The following is a 26,096-nucleotide window of genomic DNA, read 5'->3' on the forward strand; positions in this document are numbered from 1 at the left end:
TTGTCTTGTCTTGTCTCCCCTCCCCTCACATTGTCTTGTCTTGTCTTGTCTCACCTCACCTCACCTCACCTCACCTCATCTCACCTTGTTTTTTCTTGTCTTACCTCACCTCACCTCACCTCACCTCACCTCGTCTTGACCTGTCCTGTCTTACCTTACCTTACCTTACCTTACCTCACCTTACCTCGTCTTGTCTTGTCTTGTCCTACCGTACCTTACCTCACCTCACCACCTCACCTTGTCTTGTCTTGTCTCACCTCACCTCACCTCATCTCACCTTGTTTTCTCTTGTCTTACCTCACCTCACCTCACCTCACCTCACCTCGTCTTGACCTGTCCTGTCTTACCTTACCTTACCTTACCTTACCTTACCTCGTCTTGTCTTGTCTTGTCCTACCGTACCTTACCTCACCTCACCACCTCACATTGTCTTGTCTTGTCTTGTCTTACCTCACCTCACCTCACCTCACTTTGTTTTTTCTTGTCTTACCTCACCTCACCTCACCTCACCTCACCTCGTCTTGACCTGTCCTGTCTTACCTTACCTTACCTTACCTTACCTTACCTCGTCTTGTCTTGTCTTGTCCTACCGTACCTTACCTCACCTCACCACCTCACCTTGTCTTGTCTTGTCTCCCCTCCCCTGTCATTGTCTTGTCTTGTCTTACCTCACCTCACCTTGTCTTGTCTTGTCTCACCTCACCTCACCTTGTCTTGTCTTGTCTCACCTCACCTCACCTTTTCTTGTCTTGTCTTGTCTCACCTCACCTCACCTCACCTCACCTTGTCTTGTCTTGTCTTGTCTTGTCTTGTCTCACCTCAGCTCACCCCACCCCACCTCACCTCACCTCACCTCATCTCACCTTGTTTTTTCTTGTCTTGCCTTGTCTCACCTCACCTCACCTCACCTCACCTCACCTTATCTTGTCTTGTCTCACCTCACCTCACCTCACCTCACCTCACCTTTTCTTGTCTTGTCTCACCTCACCTCACCTCACCTTTTCTTGTCTTGTCTTGTCTTGTCTCACCTCACTTCACCTCACCTCAACCTGACCCTGACCCTTGACGTGAGCAGGGTGAACAACCAGACGGGCATGGTGACGATGATGAAGGGGGTACCCAGCAACACGGCGGCCACCCCGTACCGGTTCAGCGTGCGGGTGTACGACCGGGTGTGGGACAGCACCGTCACCTCCACCGTCAGCGTGGTGGTGGAGGACCTACCCGAGGAGGCCGTGCGCAACTCCGGGGCCACCCGCTTCTCAGGTCAGTCAGTCAGTCAGTCAGTCAAGCGCACACTCACGCATACACACACACACTCTGTGACACACACATACACACACACACACACACACACACACACACACACACACACACACACACACACAGAGTTCAGTACCTAGGAGGCTCACACGCACACACATACACATACAACACACACACACACACACACACACACAGAATTCAGTACCTAGGAGGCTCACACACACACATACACACATACATAACACACACACACACACACACACACACACACACACACACACACACATACAACACACACACACACACACACACAGGTCAATACCTAGGAGGCTCACACACACACACATACACACATACAACACACACACACACACACACACACAGAATTCAGTACCTAGGAGGCTCACACACATACACACACACGCGCGCGCACACACACACACACACACACACACACACACACACACCACCCCACAACACAACACAACACAACACAATACAACAACACTCTTGTTGCTAGTTGAGGCAGAGGGGACAACCAAAAAAACAAAACAAAAAAAGAGAGAGAAACGAAAATAACAGCAGGACTAGATCCACATGAACAGAAAAAAAATGTAAATGAAAGCAAGGGCAGGACTTATTTATATCTGTTCCGTTCTGTAATATTCTATTCTGTTCTATTTCATTCTATTCCATCCCATGTTGTTCAGTTCTGTTCCATCCAATGTTATTCCGTTCTCTTCCACTCCATTCTGTTCAGTTTTGCTCTATTCAATTCTGTTCTATCCCATTCTATTCTGTTCTGTTCTATATTCCATTCTGTTCTGTTCTATTCCGTTCCATCACATTCTATTCTATTCCGTTTATTCTGTTCCAATCTGTTCTGTACTATTCTATTCCATTCCATCCCATTTTGTTCTGTTCTGTTCCATTCTATTCTTGTTTTATATTCTTTCTATTCTGTTCTGCTCTATATTCCATTCCATTCTATTCTGTTCCATTCCATACTAGTTTATTCTGTTCTATTCGATTCTGTTCTTAGCTATACTGTTAACTCTATTTTTTTTAGTCCAGTCTATTCTGTTCCGTTCCCATGTCCACAGACACGAGTGCCGAGGCGTTCATCAAGGTGCCCAAGCCTTCAGCCAGCAACGGCAACAAGCCTCAGAGCCTGTTCCAGCATTTCCGGGCCCTGCTGGCCGGCAAGCTCAACACGGACGAGCAGAACGTGCAGATCATCAGTGTGCAGGACGTTGAAGGCGGCTTCACGGACGTCCGCTACGCCGTGCATGGCTCCCCGTACTACCCGTCCTCACAGTCAGACAGCGTGGTGGCGCTGAACAAGGCGGAGGTGAGTCAAGTCAGCTTTTGAGTGTTGCAGGCTACCTTGGGTGTGAAACCGTTCTGCGGAGACCCAGTTTCAGTTTTCTCACGGAGGCGTCACTGTGTTGTATTGTATTACATTTTTCGTCACGACATATTTCTCTGTGTAAAATTCGGGGGGTGCTCTCCGCATTTGACAGCGTGTCGGTACAGACAGTTCCATCCTTTTTTTCTTTTTTTGTAATTTTTTGTGCCTGCAGTTTTATTTGTTTTCATATCATCTGTTTCCTGTCATCTGTGTTCAGACAAATCCATATATGATACCCCTCATCTGCTAGGCAGAAGCCTGATCAGCAGTATAACCCAATGCGCTGTGTCAGGAAGTGAGTGCATGCATGATTTAAAAAATATATATGTTTGTGTACCTATCTGAGTGAATTTCTTCCACAGAGTTTTGCCAGAATGTCGACAACCCTTTCGTTGCTGTAGGTTTCTTTACACTTTTACAGTGCGCCAAGTGTGTGCTGCACACAGGTCCTGGGTTTATCGTCTCGACCGAATGACTTGAGTTGACGCTCAGTTTGATTTTTCAGTCAAACTTGGGATAAAGGGCAAGAGCGGGGGATCAAACCCAGACCCGCACGGACACTGTATCGGCAGATGAGTGTCTTAACCATTCTGCCACCTTCCAGAGACCCAGGTTTTGACACAACGATCGACAGAGCAGAGGAATTTGATGAACAGTCTGGTCTTTGCGGTGCCTGAGTGACTTCACACAGAGTTAGGGAGAAGAAAAAGAAGGAGCTGACCAGCCAACCAGTCAACAGTACCACCACCACCACAACCACAAACACACCAACAAACCAAAAAAACAGCAAGAACAGCTAACAACCAACAAACAAAACAAAAAAACAACCACCAGAAATAGATATTCATAACCATTACCCGTTGTTGACGTTGAAGTAATGTTGAAATTTCTTTCCCTCCCTCCACCCAGTTTGAGCGGGAGCTGGGTCTGACCGTCTCCGAGGTGCCCATCGACGCGTGCGCCGAGGAGGTGTTCGAGGGGGGCTGCTACAACTACATGGACATCACAGGCAACCCCGCCCTCGTCAACTCCAACGGCACCAGCTTCGTCGGCGTGGAGGTCTTCATCCGGGCTGCCGAGGGCTGCCGGGCCCTGGATTTCCCCGACCCTCGCGAATGCTCGGCCGACTACTGCTACCACGGCGGCACTTGCGTGCAGAACGACTTTGGCGTGCTCTCGTGAGTTGGGGGGAGGGGTGCGGGGAGGTGGGGGGGGGCTGTGGGAGGTTAGAGAAGGAAGGAGTTTGGGGTTGAGGGTGATGGGAAAGGGTAGTGTGAGATAGAGGAGCGCGCGCGCCCACCCACCCACCCAACCACACACACACACACACACACACACACAAGATCTGTGAGATGAACGTTTCGTTTAGGTAAAATGGGGAGAGATGGAAAAAGAGAAAGAGATACAGACACACAGAGAAAGAGACAGAGCAGAAGTCTATTGTACATGACAGAAACTAGAGGAAGGCTTGACGATATTATGAGAACTTAGGCCCTGACCCTCTGGACGTCCTAGTGTCAGTCAGTCACGTGGTGCTGTGCTCCGTGTGGGTTGACAGGTGCACCAACTGCCCTGCAGGCTTCGACGGCCCTCGCTGTCAGCAGTTACGTCACAGTTTCGACGGGAAGAGCTTCGCCATGTACCCCACGCTGGAGCAGTGCGAGGACAGCCAGACCTCCATTGAGTTCATCACCACGCAGGTAAACACACAAATGCACACATGTGCGCGCACACACACACGCACGCACGCACATACACACACCCACACATACTCACACACACACACACGCTGGAGCAGTGCGCACACACACACACACACAAACTCTGGAGCAGTGCACACACACACACACACACACACACTGGAGCAGTGCGAGGACAGCGACAGCTCCATTGATTCATTACCACCCTGGTATACACACGCACACACGTACACACACACACACATGCATGCATGCACACACACAAACACACGCACGCACACACACACACGCTTGCATGAACACATACAACACACACACAGACACACTCAACAAACGCACACACATCCACACAAACATACACATACACACGCACATAGACACACATTTAAAGAACACTATCGTGAATTGTGTGTGTATGTGTTGCCCAGGGTGACGGACTGCTGCTGTACAACGGACCCCTGACGGACCCCCAGGAGGACAGCCCCAAGGACTTCCTCCTGCTGCAGCTGTCGGGCGGGCTGCCCGTGCTGCACGTGGACCACGGCTCGGGCCCCGCCACCCTCTCCCTCAGCTCCTCCCCCGTCCTGCCCACCCTGGCGGACGGCAAGTGGCACAAGATTGACATCGTCAGGAAGGGCAAGGTGAGTCAGGCCGCCAGGAGACTGAAGCAAGGTGCCCCGGGGAATTGACTTAACCTGGCCAGGTCGGGGCAATGAATAAAAGGTCCCACGTGTAGCACAACAAAGATAGAGAAAAAAGAGAGAGAAAGAAACAACAACAACAACAAAATAATGTGTACATTCGATTCTGAAAGGCAAAACAAAGAAAAAACCTGCCCCATCCTCAGTCACAATAATTAGTGTTGCCCTCGATTAACAAAAAAAAAGTAGTGTACCTTGTGAATGGAGAGAGTTGCCACACTTTAATATTTGTCAATCGTTTGTTCTCCTGGCCTCAATGTTTATTAATTTTTAGTGTTGCCAGCCCTCCGCCCCCCCCCCCCTCCCCACTTCCTTACTTCCAACAGGGAGGCGCCGTGGCGCTTTCAGTTTCAGTGAGGTGTCGAACCCTACGGACAGATCCATATACACTACACCACATCTGCTGGGAAAAGAAGAAATTGATAGATGCCTGATACACCCACAAACCATCGAGGCTGTCGTGGCAGACTTGGTTAGTCGTTAAGTTCGAGGACTGGTTTCTGTACGGTGCTGTTTTCTTCGGGAAAGGTATTTTACTCTGATTGTCCTCACTCCACCCTGACAAGATTAAGGTTTGGGCTTTCAGATATTGCAATTCATCATTTTCGATACACACAGCATAGTGATCATGATCTTATTTGTCCATTGTGCACAAATGCAGAAGAAAATGAATTACATTTCATTTTTTGTTGTCCAAAGTTATGTGAACTAAGGTGTAATTTCATACCCCAGAAATATTACTCTCAGCCTTCTATGATTAAACTAGTTTTGCTTATGACGTCACGTCGTGAAGAAGAAGTCAGACAATTTACAACTTATCTATACAAAGCATTCAAAATCCAGTTATTTAGTTGTTCCTGATTATCAATCTAGGTATAGTTTTCTTTTATTGTATCATATACTGTATGTCATAATGTTTTCGAAATAAGTTTACACACCACCCCTTCATAAGGGGCTAAGGCCTTTTTGAATAAACCATCCGAATCCGAATCCGAATCCTCACTCCACCCGGGTGTGAATGGGTACCTCGGGAAGGTTAAAATGAGCGGAAGGAGAGCATTGGCCCCTGCCTTCCTGTGCCAAGCCCTAGACACAGTGGGTGTGAATTCGTTGATACCTCCCTACGGCTGTAGAAGTCTATGGGACATTTAAAGTGTTTGCCCGTTTCGATGGGTTTTTTTAAAGTTTAAATTCCGTCCTTGTTTTAGCGGTATGGTGTGTGTTTTTTAGCTTGGAACTTCGTAGTTCACCCACTTTGCTTTCACCCATCAGTGTAGGGGAGTGGTGGATACTTTTGAACTTTATAGTTTTACGCTTTCACCTCACCCCACTCTCGTTCTGTCTGTCTTCTCTCTCTCTCTCTCTCTCTCTCTCTCTCTCTCTCTCTGGTTATCTGAATACTTGTCTTAATATGTTGAACAAGATATCAGACATTCCTTCCATCTTATCAAATTCTGACGATTGCTTTCATGCTTTTGGCTTCTCTGAATCACGTTTACCAGATTTAGTTTCTGATAATATATCTGTTCCTTGAGACCATCTCGTCAGGCGAGATGCCACAGTATGACTGGAAACATGATTGGTTTCCTATGTTCATCAGTCAGTTGATTATAAACAAGTATGTAATTTTTATCAATATAGAATAGAATGCATTTGACTAGTGATTCGTTTGAAAGGTACAAAGCCAGTCTTTGTATCTTTTCTTTACAGAAGAACCCGAAGAACGGGTTGAATGGCAAGATCGCTTTGAGCTGATGATGAAAGATGCTATGAACTATTCCACAGAAGGCAATGTGCTAGGTGACTTTGATGTAGATTTGTTGAAACCACGGATAAATTGAGACGCACTTTTGAATCATATAACTTAACACAGATTGTAAATGCGCCAACAAGAAAGACGCTGCTCTCTGAACCGTTAACTGATGACATTTCTGTAACCAACCCTCGCGCCTCGTTTCTTTTAGTCTCATCTCGTCTCACCAACACTCTGGTTTCTCTCCTCTTCCCCCAGTCCGTGGAAATGATCGTGGACGACTGCGAGGCGGCGGCCCCGTCGGGTTCAGAGAGCACACCGCCCGACACGAGCACGTGCCGCACGATGGCGACCACGCAGGGCGAGAACAGCTTCCTGAACGTGGCCACGCTGCTGCAGGTCGGGGGTCGGGCCCCGGGCCACCGCTTCCCCGACCCGCAGGTGGTGGGCGCCTCCCATCCTGGCTTCAACGGCTGCGTGCGGAACCTCATGCACAACAGCAAGGTGGGTGGGGGTGGCGTGGGGTTGTGGGTGGTGTGGTTGGCGAGGGTATGGAGGGGGGGGGAGGAAATGTGTGGGTGTTGTTGGGGTAGTGTGTGTGTGGGTGGTGTGGTTGGCGAGGGTATGGAGGTGGGGGGGAATGTGAGGGTGTTTTGGGGGTGGTGTGTGTGTGTGGGTGGTGTGGTTGGCGAGGGTATGGAGGTGGGGGAGAATGTGGGGGTGTTTTGGGGGTGGTGTGTGTGTGGGGGTGGTGTGGTTGGCGAAGGTATGGAGGTGGGGGAGAATGTGGGGGTGTTTTGGGGGTGGTGTGGGTGGTGTGGTTGGCGAGGGTATAGAGGGGGGAGTGGAATGTGGGGGTGTTTTTGGGGTGGTGTGGTTGGCGAGAGTATAGAGGGGGGAGGGAATGTGGGGATGTTGTTGGGGTGGTGTGTGTGTGTGGGGGGGGGGGGGTTGGCATCTTTCCAAGATAGCCTCCCACCTCTGCTTTTTTTTTTGTTTGTCTTCAGTTTCTCGGGTATTGAGTTATGCATGCGCGTGAATGACTTCTGTGAAAGCGCTTTGATTTGTCTCTGCACAAGATTCAGCGCTATATAAATACTTCTTATTATTCGTAATTGTTATTATTGGCGAGGGTAAGGAGGGTGGGAGGGGAATATGGGGATGTTGTTCGGGGTGGTGGTGGTATGGGGAGGGATAAGTGTGTTTGTATCTGTGTGTTTGTGTGTGTATGTGTGTGTGTGCCCACGTGTGTGTGTGTGTGTGTGTGTGTGGGAGGGGGTGATTCGGTGTGGTTGAAGGTGGTGTGGGGTGAAGGAGGTGTGTGTGTGTGTGGATGGATCGGTAAACGAGAGGATGTGTGAGTGGCAGAGTGTGTATCTGCCTGGCGGATGTGGTGTTGCGAATATGGATTTTGTCCGAACGCAGTGACGCCTTCTTCTGCGTTCGTGGGCTGCAACTCCCGCGTTCACTCGTATGCACACGAGTGGGTTTTTACGTGTATGACCGTTTTTTGCCCCGCCATGTATTTGTATTTGTATTTCATTTCATTACAACAGATTTCTCTGTGTGAAATTCGGGCTGCTCTCCCCAGGGAGAGCACGTCGCTACACTACAGCGCCAACTTTTTTTTTCTTTTTTTTTCTTTTCTCCTGCGTGCAATTTTTATTTGTTTTTCCTATCGAAGTGGATTTTTCTACAGAATTTTGCCAGGAACGCTTTTGTTACCGTGGGTTCTTTGACGTGCGCTAAGTGCATGCTGCACACGGGACCTCGGTTTATCGTCTCTTCCGAATGACTAGCGTCCAGACCACCACTCAAGGTCTAGTTGAGGGGGAGAAAGTATCGGCGGCTGAGCCGTGATTCGAACCAGCTAAGATTCTCTCGCTTCCTAGGCAGACACGTTACCTCTAGGCCATCACTCCACAGCTCGTGTAGTTTGTATATCCACAGTATGGAGTATGTAGGCAGCCATGCTCCGTTTTCAGGGGTCTTAAGAAAACGAAAACTGAAACTGTTGTGTCCCCAGTACTACGACCTGCACTACAAGCCCTCAGTGGGTGTGCCTTCTGGAGCCAACGGCTGCCCCCGCGAGGACGAGCTGTGTGATCTGGCGGACTGCGGGCAGAACGCCATCTGTGAGGCCACGTTCAACCCCCAGCGGGCCACCTGCCGCTGCAGGCCCGGCTGGATAGGGTCCAAGTGTACTGCAGGTGAGTGGGGGGTGCGGCGGGTGGGCGTGGGGTCGCTGTCTGTCTTACTGAGTGTCTGGCTGAGTGACTGGAGAGGTGTTGTGGTGGTGGTGGTGGTCAGTGCTGGTGCGTTTGTGGAAGGGTGAGGGGGTGGTGTGTGTTAGTGTGTGTGTGTGTGCGTGTTAGTGTGTGTGTGTGTGTGTTTTGGGGGGTTGTGTGTGGATTAGTGTGTGAGAGAGAGAGACAGACAGACAGAGAGAGAGAGACTGACACCTTGACACTTAAAATGTCATTGGCCATGAGGTCCTTATGACATGGATCAATGAGAGAGAGAGGGAGACTTTGACACCTTGACACTTTAATGTCATTGGCCATGAGGTCCTTATGACACGGGTTAATGCGTGAGAGAAAGAGACAGACACTTTGACACCTTGACACATTAATGTCATTGACCATGAGGTCCTTGGCACGAATTAATGCGTGAGAGAGATAGAGAGAGAGAGACTCTTGAGACTCGCGACTCCTTTTATTCACTGCATCGAAGTTATTGTGCACGTGCAATCGCTCCACACCTTTTCCTGCACCCTCCTCAGTAGGGGGGTGTGTGTGTGGGGGGGGGGGGGGGGGGAGTGAGAGACAGACAGACAGACATAGAAACTAAAGGCGGCCTTGCTGTGTGCCTTGCCCTTTTCTTCTAGAAACCCAGCCCCGGGACCTGGGGCGGGAGAGTTTCCTGGAGTGGCGGCCCCTGAACGACGCCCGGCTGCCCAGCCACCGGCTGGACGTGCAGCTCATGTACCGCACGTGGGACTCGGACGGCGTCCTCTTCACGGTGTCCACGCCGAACAACACCAAGCGGGTCACCATGCAGGTCAGTGCAGTGATATCTTTTTGTGGTTGTTGTTGTTGGGTTTTTGTGTGTGTGTGTGTGTGTGTGTGTGTGTGTTTCTTTTTCTTTCGGTTTTTGTAAACTCCCATGTGCTGCGGTGCACTTCGCGCACGTAAAAGAACCCACGACAACGAAAGGGTTGTCCTTGGCAAAACTCCGTCGAAAAAAATCCACATTTATAAATCAATCAGTCAATATATCTAATACTGTCTATCTGTTTATCTAGCCAATTCTCTCTCTCTCTCTCTCTCTCTCTCTCTCTACATATATATATATATATATATGTCTATCAGTTTGTCTGTCTATATATTTATCTAACTGTCCATCTATCTGTCTATATATCTATTTCATACAACATAATAGTGGAGGAAAACAAATGCAGGTAACAAACAACGCTTCCGTTATTTCATATCTGAAAAAAAAGCAAACCCTTCAGAGACTGCAATTGGAAAACATTATTTTGAATGCGCTCTGTGGAAGAGAGCCAATTGTATCCCTGATATGATTGCAGTTTCGCGCCCGTTTGGACTCCTTAGATATCTAGGCATTGGCAGTGAACAGTCATATATAATCATTATATCTATAAAATGTTAGTCGTGTCCGACTGTGACCATCAGAACAACAGAGGAGGCAAACTGCTGTACAGACCATCTTGGGCTAGAATTTGATTACAGTGGAGAGTGTCTTGCCCAAGTTACATCCATACTGTCTCGGCGGCAAAAGCGCTTTGGAACGGTCGGCGCTGGTATGGACCCAAAGGCCAAGTAGCCCCCCAAGGCTGCAGCACTGAGAGCCAGTGCGATCGTGCCTCCCTCTTAGGTGTAAATGACCTCCCAATGCAGTGGATTTGAACCAGTACGCTGACGGGCGCAATAGCCGAGTGGTTAAAGCGTTGGACTTTCAGTCTGAGGGTCCCGGGTTCGAATCACGGTGACGGCGCCTGGTGGGTAAAGGGTGGAGATTTTTACGATCTCCCAGGTCAACACATGTGCAGACCTGCTAGTGCCTGAACCCCCTTCGTGTGTATATGCAAGCAGAAGATCAAACACGCACGTTAAAGATCCCGTAATCCATGTCAGCATTCGGTGGATTATGGAAACAAGAACATACCCAGCATGCACACCCCCGAAAGCGGAGTATGGCTGCCTACATGGCGGGGTAAAAACGGCCATACACGTAAATGCCCACTCGTGTGCATACGAGTGAACGTGGAAGTTGCAGCCCACGAACGAAGAAGAAGAAGAAGAACCAGTACGCTCAGATTCTCTCGCTTCTGAGGGCGGACGCGTTACCTCTAGGCCATCATTCCACATGGTCAGTGTCAACACACCGTCCATTGATTGGTTGCAGCTGACGGACGGCCGCCTGCAGGTGGTGTACAACCTGGACAACCAGGACAACCTCCTGCTGCTCAACACGACGGCCAGCGACGGCTTCTGGCACGTGGCCCGCTTCACGCGCGTCATGCACGTGGCGACCTTGACCCTGGACGCGGGCGAAGGCCGCAACCGGGTCACGCGCCGCGACCCACAGGGCAACGTGTACATGAGGGTGACGAGCGAGTCGCCCATGTACGGCGGGGCCAGCGTCACCAGCCCCTCGGGGGCCCGGGTCGTCGACCGCGATCTGCAGGACAGTGAGTTGTGTTTTTTTGTTTTTGTTTTTTTCTGGTGTGTACGTTTGTGTGTGTGTGTGTGGGGGGGGATATTGTGGAGGTGGAGGGACTGTAGCTGTAGTGGGGCGGTGGGGGTGGATGGGGGGTTACGGAGGTATTTTTGGGAGGGTGGGGTGTGTTGGGAAGGAGAGTGGGGAGTGTTGTGTGTGGGGGAGCTTGTGGGGGGGGGGAATAGTTGGGGGAGTGTTGTGGTTTTTTTTTGGGGGGGTGGCTGGGGGGGGGGGGCTGGATGGATAGGGGGTTGGGGGTGTTGTGGGTGGCGAAGGGGGGGCTAGGGAGTGTTGTATGTGTGTGTGTGGGGGGGTAGTGGTGGACGTTTTTGTGGATATATTGTTGATTTTTTTTCAGTTTTTCTTTATTAACGTGTATATTCCCCCTTCTCTTCCTTTCTTTTTTTAATATATATTTTTTCTTATATTTTACTATGTATGTATTTTATGTATGTGTGTATGTATGTACGTATGATTGTCAGTCGTGTTTGACTGGGCCATCAGAACAGCAGAGGAAGCAACTACTGTTCCGACTATTTGGGCTAGGATTTGACTATAGTGGAGAGCCCAAGCTACAACCCCACTCTCTCCGCGAAGAGGGTTTTGTTTTAAAAAAAATTTATTTTTTATTTTTTAGGACAGTCGGAGTTAGGATGGTTCCCAAAGACCAACTAGCCCCCAAGGCTGCAGCACTAAGAGCCAGTGCATGCTTGCCTCCTAGTTTGAGAGTTGGTCCTTCACAAAAAAGACTAAGCTGCAAATGATTTCCCAGTGCAATAGAGAAATATATATGTATCTATCTATTCACTAACAACACCGCCCCCACCCCCACCCCCACTCTTCAGCCTGTATCCAGGACGTGCGAGTGGATGGGAGTTACGTGCCCCTGAAGCAGGGAGAGAACTCTCAGGCCACCACTGTCCGCTTCGTGAACGAGCAGAACGTGCAGGAAGGATGCCCTGACCCGGACGGCTGCGTGCCGCCCATCCCCTGCCCCCTCAACATGGTCTGCCACAACCTCTGGGGCAACGGCGTCTGCAGGTAGGGGGTCGGTGAAGAGAGTGTGCTGGTGGGGGGGGGGGGGGTTGGAGTTCGTTTGGGGGTAGTATCTGTATCAATATCTATGTGTGTCTGTGTATGTATATGTATATATATATATATACACACCAAGACATTACTACAGCTTGAAGAGAGAGAGAGATATATATAGAGAGAGAGATATGTAGATATATATAGATATATATATGAACAATCACACACGCGCGCTTGAGCACGCGCGCATACACCCCCCCCCCCTCCACATACACAGGAAGTCGAAAATTTGCCACACACACACACACACACACACACACACACACACACGTGCGCGCGCACACACAGAGTAAACACCCATACACAGGTCCACACACTATATGATGATTTCAGTAGAGGGTAAAAAAAAAAAGCAGTTCTACGAGTACAATACCTTAAATATGTTACAACAGATTAAAAGAACAGCAACGAATACGGTGCAGTACTACAAAAACAACAAACCACTACAATGCAATACTACATGTATCTCGGTGTGTGAGCGTGTGCATGTATGTATGTGTGTGTGTATGTATGTGTATGCATGCATTACTACGACAACAAACCACTACAATGCAATACTACATATATCTCGGTGTGTGAGCGTGTGCATGTATGTATGTGTGTGTGTATGTATGTGTATGCATGCATTACTACGACAACAAACCAATACAATGCAATACTACATGTATCTCGGTGTGTGTGTGTGTGTGTGTGTGCGCGTGCGTGCGTGTGTGTTTGTGTATGTGCGCGCGTGTGTGTGTGTCTGTGTGTGTGTGTGTGTGTGTGTGTGTGTGCATTACTAAAACAACAAACCAATACAATGCAATACCTCTTGTATCGGTGTGTGTGCGGGCGTGTGTGTGTTGTGTGTGCAAGTGTGTGGGTGTGTGTGTGTGAGCATGACAACAACAACAAACCAATGTAATGCAATACTACATGTATCTCGATGTGTATGTATGTGTGTGTGTGTGTGTGTGTGTGTACATGTGTGCTTGTGTGTGTGTGCGTGCGCTCGCGCGCGTGTCTGTGTGTGTGTGTGTGTGTGTGTGTGCCTGTGCGTTGCGCGCGCGTGCCACAGGTGCCAGCCCGGGTACCACGAGGTGGACGGGGCGACGAACGTGTGCCAGTCGGACTGCGAGCCCGAGAACCCTTGCTTCATGGACTCTCCCTGCTCCGTGCTCAACGGCAGCGTGGTGTGCATTTGCACCGCGCCCTGGTACGGCGCCCTGTGCAACCGCTACCCCACGGAGGATAAGGACCAGTCGGTCGACATCGCCTCGGGCGCCATCGCCGCTATCGTCGTCTCCATTGTCGTCGTTATTCGTGAGTTTGGGGGGGGGGGGGGGGTCGAAGGGGAGGGGTATGGGTGGGGTTGTAGGTTGGAGGGTTGGTTTGGGTTTGGTTGTCATTTGTGTGTGTGGGGGAGGGAGGATTGGGGGGTGTCCATGCGTGGAATGTTTCTCAAACGGGCTAAAAAATGTAGACTGAATTAGTGAATAATATATGCAGCGGATGTGTGTATGGGGTGACTTTTTAGTGAGAGCCATAATTATTAGGTGAGACATGAGAGAGGGATTAGATGATTTATTCTTACATAGGCCAAGGCCCTTTATGAGGGGGTATGTGAACATAATGTAATGGAAACACCATAATGCAACATATATGGAAAATATAACATCACTCCCAAACTTAAACTAGCCGAACTATGAAACATAATGCAGAAACACAGTATTCTCGTGACGCAGTGGTTTCTCGGAATTTGAAAGCTTCATATAGATACAAAGAAAGGTTTCTAACAATAAAAGAGAGAGTGGTTTCAGTGTTTAACGTTGTTGTTTTTTTCTCCCAGCCTTGATACTGCTGGCGTTTTGTTTTTCCTGGTCACCTACTACATGACAGACAGACAGAGATTGTGTGAGAGTGTGTTTCAACGTTTAACGTTTCTCTCTCTCTCCCCCCACCCTAGTCCTGATACTGCTGGCGTTTTTTTTTCCCTGGTCACTTACTACATAAGAGCATGAGAGACAGACAGACAGACAGACAGAGATTGTGTGAGAGTGTGTTTCAACGTTTAACGTTTCTCTCTCTCTCCCCCCACCCTAGTCCTGATACTGCTGGCGTTTTTTTTCCTGGTCACTTACTGCATGAGAGACAGACAGACAGACAGAGATTGTGTGAGAGTGTGTTTCAACGTTTAACCTTTCTCTCTCTCTCCCCCCACCCCAGTCCTGATACTGCTGGCGTTTTTCCTGGTGACCTACTGCATGCGCAAAAAGAACAAGGACGACTTCGACAAGTTTGTCGTGGAGGATGACGCTGACTTTGACATCCGAGAAAACGTCATGTTCTATGACGAAGAGGGAGCTGGTACGTAAGCCCTGCGTCTGTGTGTGTGTGTGTGTGTGTGTGTGTGTGAATGCGTGCGTGCGTGCTTTTACCACTGTCTAAATATATAGACTGAGTATTTTGGAGCGGGTGTATGTATTCCACAATGCGCAGAGTGAATGAATTATATGATATTTTTATATTATGGTCCATGTCTTTCAAACAGAATGTGTGTTAAAAAGTGTGCTCTGTGTCTGCACGTACAGATTATTATATTACGTTAAGAGAGATATTGTGTGAGTGTGTTTAAAGTGTGCTCCGTGTCTGTACATGTATCCCTTTTATTTCTCTGGTTTTTGCTTATGTGCGTGTTTATGCACGTGAGCGTAAACGCACGCACGTGTAGGAATGAATGTATCCGCTGTGCACGCCGCACGATTATGGTTGTTAACAAAATGACAAGATAAGATAAGATAAGAATAATTTTATTATCTCCAACTGGAGAAATTTGGTCAGGTGCATTATCACAAGAGACAAGTAAACAACGTGGGGACCATAACTGTAAAAGCCAACAACAGCCCCTACAAATATTACGAAGATACAAATGTAAAAAATATCACATACATCGTTTCATACATACATCCACACACTGCAGGTAATAACTCGTATTCTTAATGTAAAAACAGAAAGAATTAAGAAACATTATTTGAATATAATTATAAACATAGCCTACTATACTGCACATTGATTATAATAGACAGATAAGATAAGAATAAAGATGAATTGCGGAAAACCACAACCAGATAATCAGCACACACCCACACCGCACCCCCACCCCCACCCCACACACGCGGATAACTTGATTAAACAAGAGTAATAAACATATGTTCTGAAATAAAAGCATTTCACATATTCGCTTTTAAAAACATTGCAATTAAAACACTGACCCCCCGGGCACTGGTGGTCGATGTGCAGGCGAGGAGGACCAGAACGCCTTTGACCTGACCAAGCTGCCCACCCCGGCCAACGAGACCATGAGGCCACCCGAAGATGTGATACCTCGCAGCAGGGAAATACCCCGGGGAAGAAGTGAGTGGGCGCTTCGTTGCATCTTTCGCAGTTTGCTTATTTGTTTATTTATTACCATCACTGTCTGGGTTTTTTGGGGGGTTTTTTTGGTTTTTTTTTTTTATTGATAGTAGTAGTAGTATCTCCTTTTTTTTTTTTTTTTCATATTTCTGCCTTCACCTTTACACTCCATCTCGCTCACTACGATCGGCTTCGGATCCACTCTGTTTACGCATACCCAGATTCAAACACTCGACTGTTGGCCGCCGTTCTTTCTCTGTCTCTGGACCTTGCAATTGGAATGAACTTCCTCTTTCGCTTCGTCAAGTCTCCACACTCAGCTCTTTCAAGTCTGGCCTTAAAAACCCACCTCTTCCCAACATAGACTCCCTTGCCTGCCTCTTCCTTGTCTTTTGTTTCTACAGTTTTAGAGTTATGCATGCGTGTGAATGACTGGTGCGAAAGCGCTGTGATTTGTCTCTGCACAAGATTTAGCGCGAAATAAATACCATTATTATTATTGTATTATTATTTCGATATTCGTTTACTTCTTTGTTTAATTATTTATCCATATTTAAATATTCATTTACTTCTTCATTTGTTGGGGTTTTTTTGTTTGTTTTTTCTCTCAAGGCCTGACTAAGCGCGCTGGGTTACGCTGCTGGTCAGGCATCTCCTTGGCAGATGTGGTGTAGCGTATATGGATTTGTCCAAATGCAGTGACGCCTCCTTGAGCTACTGATACTGATACCAATACTTTCACAGTGGTCATTCTGGCTGTTTGAAAAGCTTAGTTTCTGTTTCAGTTTCTCAAGGAGGCGTCACTGCGTTCGAACAAATTCATGTACGCAACACCACTTCTGCCAAGCAGAGGCCTGACCAGCAACATTACCCAACGCGCTTGTCAGGCCTTGAGTGACGGGCGCAATAGCCGAGGGGTTAAAGCGTTGGACTGTCAATCTGAGGGTCCCGGGTTCGAATCACGGTGACGGCGCCTGGTGGGTAAAGGGTGGAGATTTTTACGATCTCCCAGGTCAACATATGTGCAGACCTGCTAGTGCCTGAACCCCCTTCGTGTGTATATGCAAGCAGAAGATCAAATACGCACGTTAAAGATCCTGTAATCCATGTCAGCGTTCGGTGGGTTATGGAAACAAGAACATACCCAGCATGTACACCCCCGAAAACGGAGTATGGCTGCCTACATGGCGGGGTAAAAACGGTCATACACGTAAAAGCCCACTCGTGTGCATACAAGTGAACGCAGAAGAAGAAGGAGGAGTCAGGCCTTGAGTGCATGCTTACAAATTTGTGTACCTATCAGAGTGGATTTCTTTTTACATAATTTTGCCACAGGACAACACATTGTTGCCATGCGTTCTTTTTCAATGCGCCAAGTGCGTGCTGCACACGAGACCTCGGTTTATCGTTTCATCCGAAAGACGAGACGCTCAGTTTGATTTTCCAGTCAAACTTGGGAGAATGGGCGAGAGCGGGATTGTAACCCAGACCCTCACGGACTCTCTGTATTGGCTGCTGAGCGTAGTTAACTGTCCTTACAGAGGCGCCGCAAGGCCCAACACTCGGCTTACATCACAGATTGACATAAGTTTACATTTGGGCCAACAGCAAAGTGAGAGCTGTATTATCAATGGTTTCTCCAGTCAGTGGGAAACCATTTACAGCTTAGTCTCTTGTGAAGGACTATGACTCTCAAACTAGGAGGCAAAATTGCACTGGCTGTTAGTGCTGCAGCCTTGTAGACTAGTTGGCCTTTGGGAACCATCCCAACGCCGACTGTCCTAAAACCCTCTTGGCCGAGAGAGTGGGGATGTAACTTGGACAAGACACTCTCCACTATAATCAAATTCTTGCCCAAATAGTCAGAACAGCAGTTGCCTCCTCTGCTGTTCTGATGGTCATAGTCGGACACGACTGACTATCATATATATATATATATACAGAGGCGCCGTGGTAAAGTCGGTTTGGCGTTGGACTTCTGATCCAGTGTTCACCAGTGATCGGGGTTCAAACCTCCGTTTCGGCACGGTACTGTGTTCTTTGGGAAAAGGCACTTTGCTCTGATTGCCCTCACTCCACCCAGGTGTGAACGGGTACCTGACTTCGCCTGGGTGAGTTTAAAAGGGTGAAAGGAGCGAATTGGGCCCCGCCTTCCAGTGTCGAGCCCTGGACGCAGTGGATATGATATGATGATATGGATACTTATAAAGCGCGTATCCTCAGTTGGAGACCAAGCTCTAAGCGCTTTTCATGTGCACAACAGGTTGACTACCTGGGTAGAGCCGACTGACCTGGGAAATCGGAAAAATCTCGACCCTTTACCCACTAGGCACCGTTACCGAGATTCGAACCCGGGATCCTTAGATTGAAAGTCTAAGGCTTTAACCACTCGGCTGTTGCGCCTGTCTCTGTCACAACAACATAGCACCCTAAGTTTAACCACTGTACCCTTTCTGTCACAACAACATAGCACCCTAAGTTTAACCACTGTACCCTTTCTGTGACAACAACATAGCACCCTAAGTTTAACCACTGTCCCCTGTCTGTTGCCTTGCTCCAACGACGACCGCATCGAGCTCCTGTCGCATATAGGATGCATTCATTTCATTCATTCTCTCTCCGTCCTCCAGGGGTGCCTGACGATCGGCCCGACGTGGGCGACGTGCTGCACGACCGACTCCGGGACGCGGACGACGACCCGGACGCCCCGCCGCACGACACGCTGATCGCCTTCGACCAGGAAGGGTCCGGCAGCACGGCGGGCAGCCTCAGCTCCTTGGGGTCCTCCAGCTCCGCCGGCAGCCAGGACTACGACTACCTCAACGACTGGGGTCCCAAGTTTGCCAAGCTGGCTGATATGTACGGCGCCGGGCAGGAGTAGTGGTGGTGGTGGTGGTTGTTTGGGGAAAGGGGGAGGGGTGTGGAATAATGAAGAGAGTCCTTTTGCGGGGTTGGGGGGGGGGGGGGGGTGTTTGTGTGTGTGTGTGTGTGCATGGTGTGTGTGTATGTTTGAGTGTGTCTGGCCTTAGAGGTCGGCGAGGCTTCAAGCACCATAATTTGATTTGACAAGATTTGAGTGTGTCTGGCCCAAAACAGCCAAGAGTGGCTGGATCTTTGTTGCTGTCCTACATTGCAAGAGCGCATAACGGGCAGGAATTAAGTGTGTGTGTGTGTGTCCGTCCCTCTCCGTGCGTGCGTGACTTAACTGCTGTCATCATCTGTACAAGCCTCCAGGGTGGTAGGGGCACAGTACAGTATGCTGGAACGCCGCATCGCAGGCCTCCCCGTCTCTCACGTGCAGTCAGGTATGGTTGTGTGTTGGTGCCTGCATGCTGTACGGCTTGTGTATTGACTTGATGCACGTGCGTTTTTTGCTGTGTGCGTGCATCGTGGAAGCGACAGGGAGAGAAGGGATGAGAGGTTGGGGTTTTTTGGGGAGGTTTTTTGGGTTGTTTTTTTTTTTAATTGCGAATGACAGCCACTCTATCTCCATAGGACTTCCAGAAAAGAATTTCCCAGCAAGGTATGGTTTGGTTGTCTTACCCCCCACCCCACTCCCCCTCCCACCCTTTGGTTTTCCCTTTATCCATTGATTACGAAAAAAAATGGTGGTGTTTTTCTGGTGAATGTTTATATCGAAGAAATGCTGTTGTTTTTTGTTTGTTTGATTGTGAATGTTTTGTGAGATGATGAACTGGGATATTTATGATGAAGTGTTTAAGTAACATGAAAAAGTATAGAACGATTTTTTTTGTTGTGTTGTTGATGTAAATACCACACGAACACTGATGTCAATTGTAGCAAACTTTTCTATTGATCGTGATTGCTTTTTTTTTTCTCTCTCTCATCCCCTCTGTCTCTCTCTCTCCCTTAAAACACACACATTATGATCTGATATGTTTTTTGCGCATCACTTTTTTCTGTAAATTCCTATTTAATTACACATACTTAACCGTGACCCAACTACTGCAGACTCCGGCAGGGGTCTGACATTCCTGTCCTGTGCAAACTATCCGCCTATTTATGTCATTTAATTCTTTTTATATAATTAATCCACAGGTGTGTGGGGGTTTTGTGTGTGTGTTTGTTTTTGTTGTTTGTTTTTTTTTGTTGGTTTTGTTTTTGCCTACCACCCCTTCCACCCACACCACCCGTTTCCACTGGGTTTCTTCTCCATCATGTCAGTAATGAATAAATAATCACTGCCGTGCCCTTTAGAGGTTTCAGAGGTTTGCTCTAGTGTTTTGAGGTGGGAAAATTTAGTTTGATTGTATGCCTCATGACGTCATAATCGTTTACTGCACGTGGGCTCTCCTCCCAGAACCTGAAAGAAATCAATCCATTATAATTCCATGACATATCGTGTGTGTGTGTGTGTGTGTGTGTGAGAGAGAGAGAGAGAGAGAGAGAGAGAGATGGGGGGGGGGGGCTGGATGGAGGTCGAAAGAGGGGAATTATATATGTGTGTGATGTTAATGTGTGTGAGAGAGGATAGATTCATCGTCTGTGGCATGCTCGGGTGGGTGTATGTGTATTGATAACGCCACATGTTGATTATGATAACTATGCACATACAAAAAAAATGTCGGGGTGGGGGCGGGTGGGGGGATTGCAAATTCACCAAAATGAATTTTACATGGCTATTTTAACATTTTTACCCGTCCACTCTTCCATGTTGAAGTCAGAAATAAAATCTACCCAAATGGGTATACCTGTTTCTGACGAACGTGTCCACCATCTCTGGTTCGACATTCTTATAATTAACATTTTCATCCGTCGGCAGTACAAAACATACGTGAAAATCTCCAAAACGGGTAAAAATGTTAATTATATATATATAAGTTTGTCGACTATAGAAGAGGATTTTAAAATGAACTTGTCCACATTAGAAAGGTGTCTAAAAATGGAGTGCTGCTTTGGGGGTATTGAGTTGTGCACTTCGAAACTGTAAACGGAATGAAGTGTGGTGTCCTTCGCGCGAGGCTGAAAACGAAAGTGCACGACGACACAAGGGTTCGCGATTGAAACAGGTATACCTATTTGGGTAGATTTTATTTCTGACTTCAACATCGAAGAGTGGACGGGTAAAAACGTTAATATTGCCTTTTATATCTGTTTTTTCTTCGTCTGTCTGTCTGCATCGGATTTCACTATGCCTTTCCACGAACAAATGTCTATCTCAGTCATCAGAATCATCGACGTTCTGAGTAAATCGTTGTATGTTTTAGATGTTTAACCAACAATAGCAAAAAGGTGTGTGTTTCTCTGATGATTGTTCAGTTCAGCATTAGATGAATTGTTATGAGTTCTTTCTTGCTGCTGTTTAGGACATTTTTTCTGCTTTATGTACATCGTTTCGCAGCTGCTTTTTTTTTTCTAGCATCGCTGTTTTCGCAATGATTCAAACATTCCATTTTGACAAGAATATACCCTGAACTGAAGTGTTGTCGTTGTTGCCTTTTTTTTTTTTTTTTTTTTTTTTGAGGCGGTGGGGGGGGGGGTTGTTTTTTTGTTGTTATTTTTTGCTTGACTGGTTTCGAATGAATGAATCTTGAACTGTTGAACTTGAACGTTGTTATTCGCTTTCTGGTGATATTAGACACCGTTCAAAATAACTGTCGAAATGACAAGCATGCGTTCACAGTGAACAATTACCCAACATGCACAAAGAGTCTGATTTGTAATACTACACTTACCCCTCCACCGCATCTAACGATATACACGATTTGCTCAGAAAGAACAGGAAATGGTCACACAGTGTTTTTCGGTATGTTACTTTGATGTTGATGAGGGGTCGGGGTTGGGGAATAAAGACAGCGTGAGTTGTCTTACAGATAGTGCGCGTTTCATCGGTATTTTGAAACCACGTTTATACAACACCACACCCATTTATTAATTAAACTGGAATGTCAACTTCTTAAAATGTGAGGTATGACCAAATTTCTACATTATTAAGGGTGGTGGTGTTGGGGTTATGCGTGCTTTTTGGGTGTTTTTTTTTGGTTTCGTTTTTTGTCTCGGTGTGTGTGTGTATGGGTGGGTTGATCGGTCGGTCGGTGGATGAGACAGAGAGAGAGAGAGAGAATTTTAAAGTTTGTGTTGAAAAAAAAAAAAATTACAAGAAAAGTGTTCGTACTGCTTCAGTCAAGATCATGTACAGTCTCGCTTATAATGAATATTATCGCGTTACCACCATTGTTAATCATGATCAAACATTCAGTTCATTATCGCGTTACCACCATTGTTAATCATGATCAAACATTCATTAATCTATATCGGGCTTTTGTTGTAGCAGGTACATCTGTCTGTGATTTATTTGGGGTTTTGTTTGTTTGGTGGGTTTTTTTTTTTTTTTTTTTGTTCTTTTTTAAAGAACAAAACACGAAAATAATAAAGTAAAAAAATGTATGCATAGGTAATCAACCAGTCGGCGCCATGACAGAATCAGTTAGGCGTTGGACATCTAATCCAGTGTTCACCAGTGATCAGGGTTCGAGGCCCCGTTTCGGCATGGTGTTGTGTTTCGGCATGGTGTTGTACCATGCCGAAACGGGGCCTCGAACTGTGCTCACTCATGCAAATCGGAGCAAAGCGCCGTTCCCCAGGATAACATCACTGGGAAAGGCGCTTTACTCCCGATTTCCCTAACTCCACCTAGGTGTGAACTGATGAGCACTAACTTTGGTTGGGAAAGATTAAAACGGAGGATGCTGAATATTGGTACCCGCTTTCCTATGCCGAGCCTTAGACACAGTGGATGTGAACTCACCGTCCATATGGCCGTAAAAGACTATGGAACATCTGAACTTTTTTTTTATCTAAAAATACATATCAACATGCATCGGTAAATCTGTGGAAGAACAGGCACAACGTGTGGGGTGAAGGTGGTTTGGGTTGTTGTTTTTTCTTCTTCTTCTTCTTCTTCTTCTCTTCTTCTGCGTTCGTGGGCTGCAACTCCCACGTTGACTCGTATGCACACGAGTGGGCTTTTACGTGTATAACCGTTTTTACCCCGCCATGTAGGCAGCCATACTCCGCTTTCGGGGGTGTGCATGCTGGGTATGTTCTTGTTTACATAACCCACCGAACGCTGACATGGATTACAGGATCTTTAACGTGCGTATTTGATCTTCTGCTTGCGTTTACACACGAAGGGGGTTCAGGCACTAGCAGGTCTGCACATATGTTGATCTGGGAGTTCGTAAAATCTCCACCGTTTACCCACCAGACGCCGTCACCGTGATTCGAACCCGGGACCCTCAGATTGAAAGTCCAACGCTTTAACCACTCGGCTATTGCGCCGGACAAGATTTTTTTCAATTCACTCCAGTCACTGTTTTTCTTCTTGCTTCTCTCCACTGTCCAATAATGGTGCTGATGAGATCGAGTGAAAGAATGTCTGCTCACTGCATGTCAGTCCATCACTGATCACTAAATTAACTCTTTTGATCCTTGACATGGGGATAATCATTCCCAATTATATACCTGCCAGGAAATGGAAAAAAAAGAAGAAAGAATTAATGCATGTGACCCTTGTTACATCTTTGCATGAAACACGGGGTTTGTGTTGTAACGAAGGATGCTGTGTTAGACGTCGCTGTGGGAAGTATTGCCAATAAAACTATGTATCTGTATGATCTGATTCTTTATGTTGGATTTTGTTCTGGTTTCATTCATTGCTTTCTTCACGTAAGCGGTTCTATGTGTTCCCTGTATTCAAGGATTTATTGTGTATGTGGATGTGTGTGGGGTTTTGTTGTTGTTGTTTTTTTTTAACAGTTGTTTATGCATTTTTCTCTTCACCGTCCTCTTGTGCGCTTGTCTACTTTTCCCGTCTTTTGTAATTGATAAGGTGAATAAAATAACGTGAGAAGATGTCTGTATTATGTCCAGGGTGGTTTTGTTTTTGATTTATTGTTGTTTGGGGGGGTTGTTTTTTTTTCTCTCTTTATGTAAGTGACAAAGAATTGTTAGAACCATTCTGTGCTCTACTCACCCATCCCTTCATCTCACCCTTCTCTTTCTCTCTCTCTCACCTTCTCTCTCTCCTCCTCCCTCCCTCCGTTCCTTCCTGTCTTCTTCCTTTTCTTCCTTACTCCTGTCTGTGTTCTGAAAAAAAAATTTTTTTTTAAACGAGAGTTCTTCCCACACAAACCGAAAGGAAGAATTAAAGCAAAAAACGAACATGGCAGCATTGGAATAACCGGGGTTTGTTATAATCGTACGTGTTGTGACTCGCGCAGCTGAGAGAACCACCCAGAATTTTTGCTGTTTGTAAGTAGTGTTTGATTAACGTTGATGATAGGACGAATAGAGAGATGATAATGTTGTCTCCAGTTCTTTCTGTTTTTATGTTGATCATTTTATTCATTTGTTTTAGTTTACTGTTAGATGCAGATGTCTGAAGCTCTGTTATCAGCGGTGGAAGCTTATTTCATGCAGACGTTGAGTTTATCATGCTCAAGACATGTTTCGTGAATTTCTTCTCTTTTTTAGTTCTGCATGTGTGCATAGCAATAGGCGGAATATTGCTTTAAATCCCGATTTTATACATACGTGACAAATGGTATATGCAACACAAAAAATAGTTTAGTGCAAGGAATTATTTCTCTTCTTGTAATGTTAGTTTGTGCTTAGAATTCTTCTTCTTCTTCTTCTTCTTCTTCTTCTCTCTCTCTCTCTCTCTCTCTCTCTCTCTCTCTCTCTCTCTCTCTCCCCTCTCGAAGATCTCTCTCTCTCTCTATATATATATATACATTGTTGTTTTTTAAGTAGGGTTATTGATAGAGGAATAGGTCTTTATTATTAACTTTTGCCTTCGAATGTTCTTTCTTTTTTCAAATGTTCATTTTTTTAAAAAGACTTTTGCTAAGCATTTTGCTTTAACGTTTTTAGCATATTTGTTGCTGTATGATGTTTGTTTGTTTGTTTGTTTGTTTTTTCACCCATAGAATTTGTAATACAATTGACTGCGTGTACAGTAATAAAAGTCAGAAGAATTATTATGCCATTCCCATTGTGTTGAGTTGGTGTGGATGAAACCACTGAAGCAGAGATCAGTGTACTGCCGTGTGCATGCTGTGGTATGGTATGGTGTAGTGTGTGTGTTTGTGCGTGTGTAAGTTCGTGTGTGTGTGCGGCCTTTTTTTTTTTTTTTTTTTTCTTTCTCGTGTATATGTATTTTGCAGTTGTATTGATTACAATCACTTCGGTTCATTTGAAATGATCACGATTGCAAACCGTTCCACATGTGTTCATATCTCTACACTTCCACAGCAGAACAATAAACTTGAAGAAGTGGGGATGATAGCGCTATTTAAACACACTTTTATCATTTTATCATCATCATCACCCACACTGCCATCATCGTCATATGACATCACTATCATCATCATCTTCTTCATTATTATTAGATGATGATAAACCCCTAACCACGAAGGTTTCTGTAATACCAAAAAAACGCAAATAACTGGATGAATATAAACCCCTACCTGCAAAAGTTTCTGTAATACCAAGAAACGCAAATAACTGGATGAATATAAACCCCTAACTACAAACGTTTCTGTAATACCAAGAAACGCAAATAACTGGATGAATATAAACCCCTAACTACAAAAGTTTCAGCAATACAAGTCAACCAACTGACTCTGGTTTGATCGATTTCTGATGGGCATAGATCGTTATTGTAGAAATGCTGTCAAGAGAAGTAAACCTTGTAATATAACAATAAAAACATAAAATGCATACTTTAGATACTTGTGTATGCTTCAATATTCAAAGAGAACAAAAAAAGTATACTGATGCATCTGTGAATAATTTACATATTAACAGTCAACAACAAAATCTTTGAACATATTAACAATATCAAAAAGCAAATAAGAATGACTGATGATATAACTACAACAATAGTGCTGATTTAGTTTCTAAACGAAATGCGTTTTTTAAACGTTCTGTTTACTCTGCTAATAGACCAGGGACATTTAAAAATCATGGTAAATAACAAACACCAACAGTAAAATATGCTGACAGACCGTAGC

The 26,096-nt window shown here is 46.3% G+C and overlaps 1 protein-coding gene and 1 long non-coding RNA gene across 2 annotated transcripts in view; one reads left to right on the forward strand and one right to left on the reverse strand.

Moving 5' to 3' along the window:
* Positions 1 to 22,418, forward strand: part of LOC143300556 (neural-cadherin-like) — an 81,893-nt gene extending 59,475 nt beyond the window's left edge. Inside the window, exons 29-42 of the mRNA XM_076614310.1 lie at positions 1,076 to 1,266; positions 2,370 to 2,617; positions 3,587 to 3,855; positions 4,236 to 4,377; positions 4,806 to 5,018; positions 7,090 to 7,335; positions 8,858 to 9,041; positions 9,719 to 9,891; positions 11,260 to 11,545; positions 12,420 to 12,615; positions 13,724 to 13,968; positions 14,872 to 15,012; positions 15,946 to 16,059; positions 18,690 to 22,418. Coding sequence (XP_076470425.1) covers positions 1,076 to 1,266; positions 2,370 to 2,617; positions 3,587 to 3,855; positions 4,236 to 4,377; positions 4,806 to 5,018; positions 7,090 to 7,335; positions 8,858 to 9,041; positions 9,719 to 9,891; positions 11,260 to 11,545; positions 12,420 to 12,615; positions 13,724 to 13,968; positions 14,872 to 15,012; positions 15,946 to 16,059; positions 18,690 to 18,940 — 2,899 coding nt within the window. The 3' untranslated portion in view covers positions 18,941 to 22,418. The remainder of the gene's footprint in view (positions 1 to 1,075; positions 1,267 to 2,369; positions 2,618 to 3,586; positions 3,856 to 4,235; positions 4,378 to 4,805; positions 5,019 to 7,089; positions 7,336 to 8,857; positions 9,042 to 9,718; positions 9,892 to 11,259; positions 11,546 to 12,419; positions 12,616 to 13,723; positions 13,969 to 14,871; positions 15,013 to 15,945; positions 16,060 to 18,689) is intronic.
* Positions 19,502 to 25,055, reverse strand: LOC143300557 (uncharacterized). The gene is made up of 2 exons (XR_013057671.1): positions 20,077 to 25,055; positions 19,502 to 19,989 (listed from the first exon to the last, which is right to left on the reverse strand). It is a non-coding gene; the product is annotated as an uncharacterized LOC143300557 (long non-coding RNA).
* Between the last annotated feature and the right edge of the window lie 1,041 nt (positions 25,056 to 26,096).

This window comes from Babylonia areolata, chromosome 26 (assembly GCF_041734735.1).
Source record: "Babylonia areolata isolate BAREFJ2019XMU chromosome 26, ASM4173473v1, whole genome shotgun sequence".
Lineage (NCBI taxonomy): Eukaryota > Metazoa > Mollusca > Gastropoda > Neogastropoda > Buccinidae > Babylonia > Babylonia areolata.